At 39.5% G+C, this 12,531-nt stretch overlaps 1 protein-coding gene across 2 annotated transcripts in view; it reads left to right on the top strand.

Moving 5' to 3' along the window:
- Positions 1-12,531, top strand: part of NELL1 (neural EGFL like 1) — an 866,603-nt gene that overhangs the window by 153,408 nt on the left and 700,664 nt on the right. For both annotated transcript variants that reach the window (XM_059070155.2, XM_059070156.2), the window contains exon 5: positions 9,608-9,704. In XM_059070155.2, coding sequence (XP_058926138.1) covers positions 9,608-9,704 — 97 coding nt within the window. The remainder of the gene's footprint in view (positions 1-9,607; positions 9,705-12,531) is intronic.

The raw sequence follows: 12,531 nt of genomic DNA, 5'->3' as shown, positions 1-12,531 counted from the left end.
TTTATCATCTGAGAAGTTCCTACGACTACATGTGATTATCCCTAGGCAGATGGACTCAGATTAGAATGAGATAATTGTCTTCTTCTGGTACAGTTTAAGATGATAACATCCTTTTTGGCAGCCTTATCTTAGCTTACTGTTGATCAAAACAGCTGTGTACTTTTTCTCAATATGTATTTCGGTTAAACCTTAGATCTCACATTCTGTCTGAGAAGCACAGTCCCTAAGCATGGGATCTTTCATTTTCTGATGTGAAATTTCATCTTATTTGATTTGGCCCTAATTTCTGCCTATTAATGTCTCTTTTAACCCTGGTGGTATTATCTTAAAATGTATTATGATTGAAACAATCATACCAACTCCGTATTTTCCTGCGGATTCAATAAGCACACTGCTATTACACTGTTTAATCATAGGTAACAATGCTAAATATGATAGAGCTGGTTGCCTGACCTGATCCACAATCAGCATGATCTTGGGATAGGCAGAGCATAAGGGTTAGTAAGAAGTTGTAGGACGGAGCTATTTGGGGCATAAAATATGATTAAGAAAGGAAAGTACTGTTGGTATGGAGATCCCGATGAGGAGAGAGAAAAGAGTAAAATTTAATTGCCAGACAAGAAAAAGCATGCATCTGGCAAGTGTTTTCTAAGTGGATGAAGCAGGTCACATGAGGACTTTATCTTCTTGGGAAGACCTCTCTTTCTCTTGGAGGGTATTCATACCCTTCTCTGGCAAAGTCTCTTTGCTAATCTCATTTGAACACTGCTGCCTTCTCTTTTACCACAACAAAGGCATCTCCATCCAGATTTCAACTTTGCCTTCTCTTTTTAGTTCCCATTTGTATTTACTCTGCTGACAGCGGCTTCGAAACTGTTTAGAAACCTGCTGAGCCCTGCTACCATCCTCCCTCCTGAGCTCTGCATGGATTTGGTTTAGAAGTCAGTTCTTAACACGTTAGTGCCATACTGTGTTCATCTCTATAATCCATCTCCCCGATTACAGTCTGTACCTCCTGTACAATGCCAGAGGTGCCGTTTCCCCCTTGTCATTTGCTGAGTGTCATTGGTTTTGTTAAACAAATTGGTAGGAGGCGACCACAGAGCTCCCCTTTGGGGTATTCCTTTCATGTACTTCTGGTACAAGACCTGTGTGATGTGTCTGCCACGTTAGCAAATAATTACCAACAGCCAAGCAACCTGACACGGAAATTCAACAAGTAGCTCATCAGTGTACATCGCTGGCAAACAGTCTTGCCACAGTGAGTAAGCTTTGAGGAACTATTTTGTAGATTGCCGTGACCTACGGAGTGAATGCTGAACAGTCATCAGGGCCGAGAGCAATGCCAGTGACACCATAGGTGTCTTTTGTTTTTCTAGTGTTGATCAAGAACTTCGTGTTCTCACATTTCCCCTATGAAGCTGAGGGGGGGTGCCCTCTTTAGCATGATGCCCCCTTTAGCCTGAGTTCAAAAGAGGGAATTGTCTTCTGTGCAAGCTCCCCTGCTACCATATTAGTGAGGGGAGATAGAATGGGAGTTGTCTTGTGTTCTCTAATAGGGAACTTTCTTGAAGGAACACCTTGATATTCGCTAGTGCTGGCTTAAAGGCAGTGAGGATGAGGCTCTCTATCTAGCAGAGGAAGGTTATTGTAACTTTCCTCTTCAGGGAGTATGTGAACACTTTTCTTCAATTCTAGGCAAAGCCCCAGATAAACCTCTTCATTTAGCGTCTCATTTGGGCTTCATATTGTCTTATTGAACAGCGGCATAACACATGTCAATTCACAAGGTTTACATTGGAAATTCATTCTTCTGTATAATTGGGAAAGGTACTGTGGAGTCCCTTCAGAGGCCTTTCTTCACCCAGGTAAATAAAAATCCAATATTCCTTCATATGTAGTGTTGTTGAACCACTGCATTTCTTTATGTTGAGCTCTGAGGGCTTTATCGGTTAACAGAAAATCTAGTTCTTCATAGAATATTGACTGGTCTTTAAGCAGATGGGATGCTTGCCAGGGAGGGCATTCTTAAAGTTATGAATAAAGAGAAGTTGTACCTTGTGAAGAAAATTCCTAATGGGAGCCCTTGATTCAGTGGCTGACTTCCCCCAAGAAGCATGGCAGTTTCTCTTTGCAGTGTTCATTCCTCTTGAGCAGTTTTTATGTTTGACTGGATGTTTAATTTTTCATGCTATTGTATTAGAAATGAGTTACTTACACTTTAAAATACCGTTAGATACTAATGGCATGCAAAATTCCCATAATTCTCCCAATACATCTTAATAGGCAGCATCTCATTTGAGTTCAAGTCCTAGAAACACGACTAAATGGGAATTGGGCTTTTTTTTTGGCCAACAGAAAGGGTAGATTTTAGATGGTTATAGAGTAAATGCATTATTTGTGTCAGATAGCCTATGGGAAGATGATAAATTTGGGCTGATTATAATGCCATCAACTTAAGCAGTAAATTGTGCACTTATCAAAAGGACTGTGCTTGATCTGATTAATTTTCAAGTTGCTGACTATTTCTCTTGACTGTTTCTTTCTGAAATACATATGTCTATCTGGCTTTCCTGTTAGTGAGTTGTCTGCCTGACAGATTCAAACTTGCTATCCCTATCTCTTCTTCTGGATGGAAAACAGTGAGAGGGTTTTGTTTTTTTTTTTTTTTAATCTTGCTCTATTTTTGGCTGGTCGGGGGGGCTTCTTGTGTAAATCTCATGAGCTGGGGATGGAAACACTTGAAAAAAGTTATCACATGTCACTCATTTTCATTGACCGCATTTTCCTCGGGAATATCTGCATAAAGTCTCAAGTTCAACTGCCTGATTTCTTAGTTTGTGTCATTCATTTTCGGGAATTGCGCACCATAAAGTCTCAGCCATAATACCTTAGGGCTTGTATAACTGTCTGTAGCCCTCTTATTCTGAACATACTGCCTTCATTCATTCATTGAGTATATGGAGTGGGCACCTACTTTGACTAGGCTCTCTTCCAGATGGTAGAGATACTGACATGAAAAAGATAGACAAGGTCCTTGCTTTCAAGATGCTTGCTTCTGGTAGGAGGAGACAGTCCATCAGCAAAGAGCCAACTGTGGAGAGTCCTGTGCTTTGATGAGGGTAAAACAAGCTAAGTGATGAGTGGTTAGTTGCTACTTTATATAGAATGGTCAGGGAAGGTGTTAGTGCAGGAGACAAGTGAGCAGGTGCAGGGATGTTGTTATGAGGGTTTTGTTTCCTCCATACTCAGTAGATAATCAGCGGTTGTAGCAGTCAGGAAGTGCAGACACAACTTGAGTGTGAAAGTGCTGGACCCAGGGGTACCAGGGAAGACCAATTGCTCCTTCCTTGGCAGGGAGGTCTGGGAAAGCAGGTTCAGCTAGGACCAGAATTTTAGACTTCAGCGGTTAGTGGGAGGGTATAGAGTCATATGCTGATGTTCTAGAGAGTATGTCCAAATGGGCCATCCAACTGGGCAGGGTCTCAGAGATCAGTAAAGAACCAAAATACAGGGCAGTCAGAATACATAAAAAATAATATATATAAAAAGGATAAATAAGTACGGCCTGAAGTAAGAACCTAGAGGGCTTTGGCTTACTGCTGACATTTTTTGTTTCCCTAGAAACCTTTTATATGGATTGGCTAAATCCAGTTAAGGTCCCAAATGGAGTAGGAAAGTGCCTAGTACTGGATTAGGCAAAAGTGTTAGGAGTAGTGTCTTGTCATATTTTACTCACATAAAAACTATATATTTTGTTGTTGTTGTTCTTGGCTTGGTGATTGTGTGTTCAAACATACAGTCTAATATATTATAAAATATTTCTTATAACTCTCCCTTTTTCCTGAGCCTTTCTCCTATCTAATGTGAGTTTATGATGAACTTTAAACAAAAGTCAAGCTTTTGTAAATGTCAAAGAATTACATATTTTGGAGGGATGTAAAAGATATTAAGATGTTTGCTTAATTTGCATAGAAAAGTTTGTGACTTACGTCTTGAAAGAATTGAAAAAAGCTAATGAGTAACATTTAAAAACTAACATAGTAAAAATACTGGGATTTTGGTATGTCATAGAAAATGTACTTTGTCCAAAAATTTTGTTTTAATCCAAATTTTAGAATCTAAGTAGGTTGTCAGTGTGCACTCTAACTAATCAGGTTAAACAGCAACAGAAGTTAATGCTGTTAATTCCTTTGTTTTGTTCCTGTTACATATTCACTTGTTCTAGCTTTTAAATTTGTAGAAGGTGAAAAGAAATTTAGGATTTAAAAATTTTCAGTGTGGGAATTTATGATAAAATAGACACTAAATTCTTGCATTGTAACATTGAAATCCCACACCCTCCCGTGCGACAATGATGTCATTCCCCTAAACTGTGTCCCAAAGCACAAGCCAGGAACCTAAGATACTGATAATCCCATCTCAGTGGATTCATTTGATGTGAGGTGCAGCCGGTGGGCTGAAGATGTATCATGTGACCTGTGTAGCTCTGCATCCTTAGACACCTGTGAATTTTACAGACTGGCAGCACCTACTATGTACCAATGGCATTAAAAGTATTTCATTCAAGCCTCGCCACAGCCCATACAGTCAGAGGTAACATCCTTGTTTTTTGTTTTTTTTTTAATTAATTAATTTATTTATTTTTGGCTGTGTTGGGTCTTCGTTTCTGTGCAAGGGCTTTCTCTAGTTGTGGCGAGCGGGGGCCACTCTTCATCACGGTGCGCTGGCCTCTCACTATCGCGGTCTCTCTTGTTGCGGAGCACAGGCTCCAGATGCGCAGGCTCAGTAATTGTGGCTCACGGGCTTGGTTGCTCTGCGGCATGTGGGATCTTCCCGGACCGGGGCACAAACCCGCGTCCCCTGCATTGGCAGGCAGGTTCTCAATCACTGCGCCACCAGGGAAGCCCCTACATCCCTGTTTTTTATTTATTTTTGCCTGCGTTGGGTCTTCATTGCTGCGTGAGGGCTTTCTCTAGTTGCAGGGAACGGGGGCTACTCTTCATTGCGTCGTTGCGGTGCATGGGCTTCTCATTGCAGTGGCTTCTCTTGTTGTGGCGCACGGGCTCCAGTAGTTGTGGCTCGCGGGCTTCAGTAGTTGTGGCTCGTGGGCTCTAGAGCACAGGCTCAGTAGTTGTGGTGCACGGGCTTAGTTGCTCCGCAGCATGTGGGATCTTCCTGGACCAGGGCTAGAACCTGTGTCCCCTGCACTGGCAGGCGGATTCTTAACCACTGCGCCACCAGGGAAGCCCATCCCCGTTCTTTAAATGAGAAAGCTGAGGTACAGAGAAATTAAATAACTTAATTAAGGTCATATAGCTAGTAGAATGCACAACTGGAATGTGAACCTAAATCTGTTTTATCCCAAATTCATGTGTCTCTGCTATACCACACGATCTCTGATATCTCTTGACATTAAGGGCGTGAATCTATAACAGTCACCTTTCTATTTTTCGTTGGGGTATACTTGTTAGGGTAAAGAATACTAGCCACAACTACGGAAAATCCTGTCTATCTCACTTGGGTTGCTGTCCGGTTGGGTGTGTCTGGCTGGCAGGTGGCCTCCCACATCATCATTTAGGAATCCAGGCCCTGCCATCTTGTGGATCTGCCCACCTCTCAGCCCTTAGAGCCTTCTCTTGTCAGCTGAAAGAGACAGTGTGAAAGATGCTTGAGGGAGGTTTTCTGGGGCTAGGTCATGGCTAGCAGTGGTGCACATCCCTTCCATTCACATTCCATGGCCACACCCAGAGGTGAAGGAGGCTGGAAACGTTGTAGCCACGTAGCAGTGTAGCAAGGAGGAAGAGAAAATGGGTTCTGGGAGAGCTAACCGGTCCTGACCTTGTGCTTTGGCACGTGATCTTGTTTCCCCTTTCCCTTCCTGATAAGTAAGTCAAGATAGGAATTTTAATTTATTTGAGTGAATAGTACAGACTTGGGGTCTGGGTTCAAATCCCAGCTCAGCCATTCACCAGCTGCCTAACCATGGACAAGTTATTTAACCTTGCCGAGCCAAGAATACCTGCCTGATGGTGGTATTGTGGGGATTAAGTAAATCAATATAGGAAAGTCCTTAGTACAAATGCTTGACACACACTGGGTACTGTGTAAGTGCTGGCTGTTATGTGGGTGTGTCAGCTCTACTTTATTCTTCATTCACAGCTCAGCTGTAGTGTCCCCTGCTTTGGAAAGTCCTCCCTTTTCTTTTTTTAAAAAAATATCTTTATTGGAGTATAATTGCTTTACAACGTTGTTAGTTTCTGCTGTATAACTAAGTGAATCAGCTATATGTATATGATATTTTCTTTCTTCTCTGCTTCCGCAGATCCTTGCACTTATTGCACTGAATTGTAAGGTGTGTGTGGGTGTGTTGTCTGTCTGGCTCAGGCATTTCACCTGAGGGCAGGAACTTGGCTGTGCTAACTTTGCCTGTGTGTCCCCATAGCCAGCACAGTGTCACACACATTGTAGACAGTCAGATGTTTCCTGATGGGAAGGAAACCTCATTAACCAGAATAGTAGAATATCAGAATACAGTATTTGATTTCCTGACCACGCTGGAAACCAGGAGTTCATGTATTAGCTTTGACTTTTCATTTCAGTTGATTTGGGCAATACTAGATTTAAGTGACAGATCATTGTGCCCTACCGGCTTATTTGCGTGAGCCAGTCCACCTCAGGGATCAGCAGCGCTTTTGCCAAGATTTTGATTGTATTTGTCTGGTATGTTGGTGTCATAACTCCCCCTGTACAAGGGTGAGGTTAGGGATGTGATAATCCTGTTTCTTAGTTTATGAGATATTATCAACACTAATCCATGCAATCCTCCCTCCCTCACTCCCTTCCTTCCTTCCTCCCTTCCTTCCTTCCCCCTTCCACCCTCTCCTCCTCTCCCCACCTCCCTCCCTTCCTTCCTTTCACTCCCCTCCCCCCCCCACCATTCCCATTCCTTTAGGAAAATACTGTCATATACCTTATGTGACTCTTAAAGTTTGTGTATATCTTTGACTAATTGATAAAATAGTTTTGCATGTATGTAGTTTTAATTTATATAATTATAGACCTTTTTAGCTTTTTCACCCTATTTTAAAAACTTTTTAGCTTAATATAATTGTAATCCTACAGAAAAATTGAGAATGGTCCAAAAAACAATCATAAACTCTGCTCAGATTCTGCTCTGTCTCTCAAAGTAATAATGTGTGTTTACATATGTATGTACTTATATTGTGTATATACACATTGTTATTTTGAACTCTTTGAGAGTAAGTTGCAAACCTTGTGACCCTCTACCCCTAAACACTACACTGCATATTTCCTAAGAACAAGACATTTAAATAAACACCATCCAAATTCTCAAAATCAGGAAATTGAACACCATTACAATACTATTTTGTAATCTACGGTTTCTATTCAAATTTCACCAGTTTTCTACTAAAGTCCTTTATGAGATTTTCTTTTTTCCTGCCCCCAGATCCAGCCCAGGATCCTGCACTTAGTAAACATTAGATAAAGGCCTCTTTTGCTCATTGGAGCTCACATTTTAGCATATTGAAAACCAAAAAAGAAAGCATTGGAATGGAAAGCTCCTCTCACTCTGATAGAGGCAAATGTTTTAAAATGAAGGTGAAGATAAATAGTTTGACAACATTTTCAATTTTTTAGTGAAATGAACTCCTAGAAAATTATGCTTCTGCCTCTTCCCCTAAACAGCGATTTCCGTTTCTCTCTGGCCTCCTCTGAAATTCACCAGCGTTGAACATAATTTTTGCTTCGTTATCTCCATAGTGCATAAATAATTTTGCATTCTACTTTCCTCTGGTGAAAATTATTTTGTATATATTTTCCCATATTCCATAACCTGCATATTTAATCACTCTTAATGACAGTAGTAAATTCTGTCAAGCTGAACTACTGTAATGTATGTGTTTCTCTTTTGTTGTACATTTGGCTTGTTTCTAGTTTTTCACTAATAATTAGAAAAACTCTTTTTTAAGGAAGTATATAGCATCTCGTATTAAAGCAGTTTTGACAAATTGTTTCATTTAAAATGTTTCCTTCTAACATACAGAAAGAAGGGTTGCATTTTTGTGGAGAAAACACAGGCTGTCTTTTTCAGGGAAACATATTTTTCCTTGATTATGTTTCGAGCCTCCATTTATAATGGAAAGATAATTAATAGAGAGGGATCTGATATATTTAGATCTTTGTCAGTTGAATACTTTGCATGTATTGTTAGGAAACAGCATGTTTCCAGTGGGGAATAGGAGAGTAATGCACGATGTGGCTAAGATATAAGGCTGCAGTGTGACAGCTCCCAGCTGCAATGGCCTTGCAGTCATTCACTGGCTTTGACACAACTGGACAATCCTTCAGGTCTTCCACACTTTCCTACTGAGAGCTGCTGGAGGAATCCATCATCCTCTGTCAGGAGGCAGTCAGCTGCATCCCACCTTGGAGGATTGATGAGTTGTTAGACCTCTGGACCTATCTGGGGGATGATTCTCCCCATGGCTGCTCCAAGTAAGGACAGAGTAATGAATGGAATGGACAGGGCCATCATGAGGAATGGAAGTTCACAGATGGTCCCTATATCTCACCCCATTCAGAATCTTCTGAGCGTCCAAGGAGACCAGTTCTTAGGCAAGCTCTTCCTTTCCCTTCTCAGTACTCAGGTGCTGGAAGGTACTTGCCAGGGGTGAGGTGGAGGCCTGTGATCAGCTGGTGGTTACAGGGACTGTTTCTAAATTTCAAGATTTGCAACTGACTAACGTGGGGCTTGGGAGGGCAGAGCAACTGAGACAATTCAGTTGTTCAGTAGGCTTTATCAGTGCTTTCAAAGATCCTGGGACTGTTGCCTTCTCTGTATTAGTTATATGTCTTTCTATACATATGAAGGTTTTCTTCATGTACAGAATTTTATCTTTTACTCTATGAGGGCGGGACTTTGTACATCTGGTTTATTGCTCTGTCTCCTGTTGCCTTGTATGGAGCTTGGAGCATAAAGAAATGCTTAATAAATATTTGTTCATTGGATGATGACTTCAGTTACTTGATTTTGTACGCTAGGCACATTATCATGTGTGCAGCTGCTACTCAGTTATTTAGAGGAGGATAGGAGGTTACTGTAGAAATGAGTAGCAGCTGAAAGCAGTCAGGGAGTAGTAGAGCACAAGGGAGAGTACGTGGGCTTTGCAACCAAAAAGGTGGAGATTCTCATCCCAACTTACTGTTCCCTGGCTGTCTTGGTTGACCCATTTACGGTCCCTGAACCTCAGCTTTCTCACCTGTAACATGGACAAAACCACTTTACTCACAGAGTTTGTATGAAATTCATTGCTCAGAATAGACACTCAAAAATGTTACCCTTTTCCTTCTTCCCCTGCCAAAAGGGCAAAGATAGAAAGCCAGGAGGGGCCCAGATAATGTGTCTAAGTGTTGTCAGGAAACAGATCTCTGTTTATGTTACCTGTCATCTAAAATGTGCCACATATTGGTTTCATCTCTCTATACCAGCAGCTAATGCCATGAGTACTTCAAACAGTGTGCATGTACCTTTCGGTTCTGCTTTGAGCCTCTTTATTAGTAACTGTGTTCTTTGCCCTTATAGGATTTATGAACGTGTGATAGACCCTCCTGAGACCAACCTTCCCCCAGGAAGCAATTTATGGCTTGGTCAGCGCAACCAAAAGCATGGTTTATTCAAAGTAAGCACTACTTTCTACTTTTGCTTTTCTATGTGCTTGATGTGAATTTAATCATTTAATTGTCACAACAGTTCTCTGACGTAGGTGTTTTGAGACTAGACAGAGTTCAATGACTTGCCCAAGGTCACACACTTCACTCTACTGCCAGATATGGATGATCCAGAATGTAAATAATCCTCAAAATGTTTCTTATTGCCCTACTTCTGGGATCTTTAAAGTAATCTTCAAATTGGTTTTCATTGTCAGAACCTGTTAATTCAGTTTTGGGTGGATGTCTAGTCTATATAAACAATAAGAAACGACTCAACTTCCATGAGCTTTGGTTTTCCTGTCTATAAAGAGGGTAATATTGAGTTGGCCAAAAAATTCGTTCGAGTTTTCCCATAAGGTATTTTGGAAAAACCCCGAATGCACTTTTTGGCCAACCCAATACAATAACTGCATTCATAGAAACATGAGGATTCAGTGATAAAGTGAATTGAAAAAGTTCAAAACACCATGAGATTTAAAGATTGTCTTGTTCTTCAATAGAATGGCAGAATTTTGCTTCTGGCAGTATGGTAGACTAGATATTTTTTAAATCCTCTTGCTTCAAAATGCCTGTAAATGCTGGATAAAACAACAGAAATCTTTTATGATTTGTCATTGCACTTACAATAAGGTATATCCTTAGAGGCTAAATATATGAAAGGAAGTGAAAACCAGAGGGATGTAGGCCAATATCAGGAAGTTAGATATTTAAGTTTATTCTTTTTCTTTCTTGTAATCTATTTCTCTATTCCAACTTTATTGAGATATCAGTGACATATAACATTATGTGTGTTTAAGGTATACAGTAGTTCGACACACTTAATATATTGCAAAATGATTTCTACCATAATGTTAGCTAACATCTCCATCATATCATATAATTACCATTTCTTTTTTGTGGTGAGAACATTTAAGATCTACTCTCTTAGTGGCTTTCAATTATATAATACAATATTATTAGCTATAATCACCATGCTGTACATTAGATCCCCAGAACTTATTCATATTATAACTGGAAGCTGGTACTCTTTGACCAACATCTTCCCATTTCCCCCACTCCCTCTAAACCCTGGCAATCATCATTCTACTCCCTGTTTCTATGAGTCAGGTTTTTAGATTCCACATATAAGTGATATACATTATTTCTCTCTCTGTCTGATTTGTTTCACTTTGCATAATGCTCTCAAGGTCCATCCATGTTGCAAATGGCAAGATTTTTTTCTTTCTCATGGTTGAGTAGTATTCCACTCGTGTGTGTGTGTGTGTGTGTGTGTGTGTATGTACACATAGACATACCATATCTTCTTTATCCATTTATCTGTTTACAGACACTTAGGTTGTTTCCATATTTTGGTTTTATGAATAATGCTGCAGTGAACATGGGGGTGCAGATATCTCTATGAGGTAGTGATTTCATTTCCTTTGGGTATATACCCCAAATTATGTGGAAGCCACCCAGAAGTGGGCTTGCTGGATCATATGGCTGTTCTATTTTCAACTTTTTGGGGAACCTCTATGTTGCTTTCCATAGTGGCAGTGCCAATTTACATTTCTATCAACAGTGCACAAGGTTCCCCTTTTCTCTAATCCTCTCCAACACTCATTATCTCTTGTCTTTTTGAAGATAGGCGTTTTTAAAGGTATAATATGATATCTCATAATGCTTTTTTATTTGCATTTTTTGATGATTAGTGATGCTGAGCACCTTTTCATGTACCTTTTGGCTATTTGCTTGTCTTCTTTGGAAAAAGGTCTCTTTAGTTCCTCTGCCCATTTTAAAATCAGAATTTATCTTGCTATTGCATTGTATGAGTTCTTTGTATATTTTGGATATTAACTCCTTATCAGGCATATGGTTTGCAAATATTAGTTGACTGTATAGGCAAGGATTTATTTTTGGGTTTTCAATTCTGTTCCATTGGTCTATGTGTCTTTTCTTTTTTCTTTTTTTTTTTTTTTTGCTAGTATCATACTGTTTTGATTACTATAGCTTTGTAGTACAGTTTGAAATCCAGAAGTGTGATGCCTCCAGCTTTTTCGTTCTTTCTCAGGATTACTTTGGCTATTTGGGGGTCTTATGTGATTTTATACAAATTTTAGGTTTTTTTTTTTCAATATCTGTGAAAAATGCCATTTGAATTTTGATAGGAATTGCATTGAATCTACAGATTGCTTTGGGTATTGTGGACATTTTAACAGTAGTAATTCTTCTGATCCATGAACATATGGGATATCTTTCCATTTGTTTGTGTCTTCTTCAGTTTTTACTCAAAGTCTTGTAGTTTTCAGTGTACAGATCTTTCATCTCCTTGGTTAAATTTATTCCTAAGTATTATTATTTTTGATGCTATTGTCCATGAGATTGTTTTATTTCTTTTTTGGATATTTTGTTGTTAGTGTATGTAAATGCAACTGATTTATATATTTTGATTATGTACCCTGCAACTTTACTGACTTCACTGATTTGTTATAAAAGTTTTTTGGTGGAGTCTAGGATTTTCTGTGTATAAGATCATATCTGCAAGCAAAGACATTTTTACTTCTTCCTTTCTAATTATCATGAAAGGATACTGCATTTTGTCAGATGCTTTTGACAAAGCATCTACTGATATGATCATGATTTTTATCATCCATTCTATTAATGTGGTGTATCACATTTATTGATTTGCATATGTTGAATCATCCTTGCATCCCAGGGATAAATCTCACTTGATCATGGTGTATGTTCCCTTAATGTACTCTTTAATTTGGTTTGCTAATATTTTGAGAATTTTTGCATCTATATTTATGAAAGATA

Source organism: Kogia breviceps, chromosome 7, assembly GCF_026419965.1.
Source record: "Kogia breviceps isolate mKogBre1 chromosome 7, mKogBre1 haplotype 1, whole genome shotgun sequence".
NCBI classification, from domain to species: Eukaryota; Metazoa; Chordata; class Mammalia; order Artiodactyla; family Physeteridae; genus Kogia; species Kogia breviceps.
The sequence above is the reverse complement of the archived record's forward strand: the minus strand, read 5'-3'. Positions and strand labels throughout refer to the sequence as shown.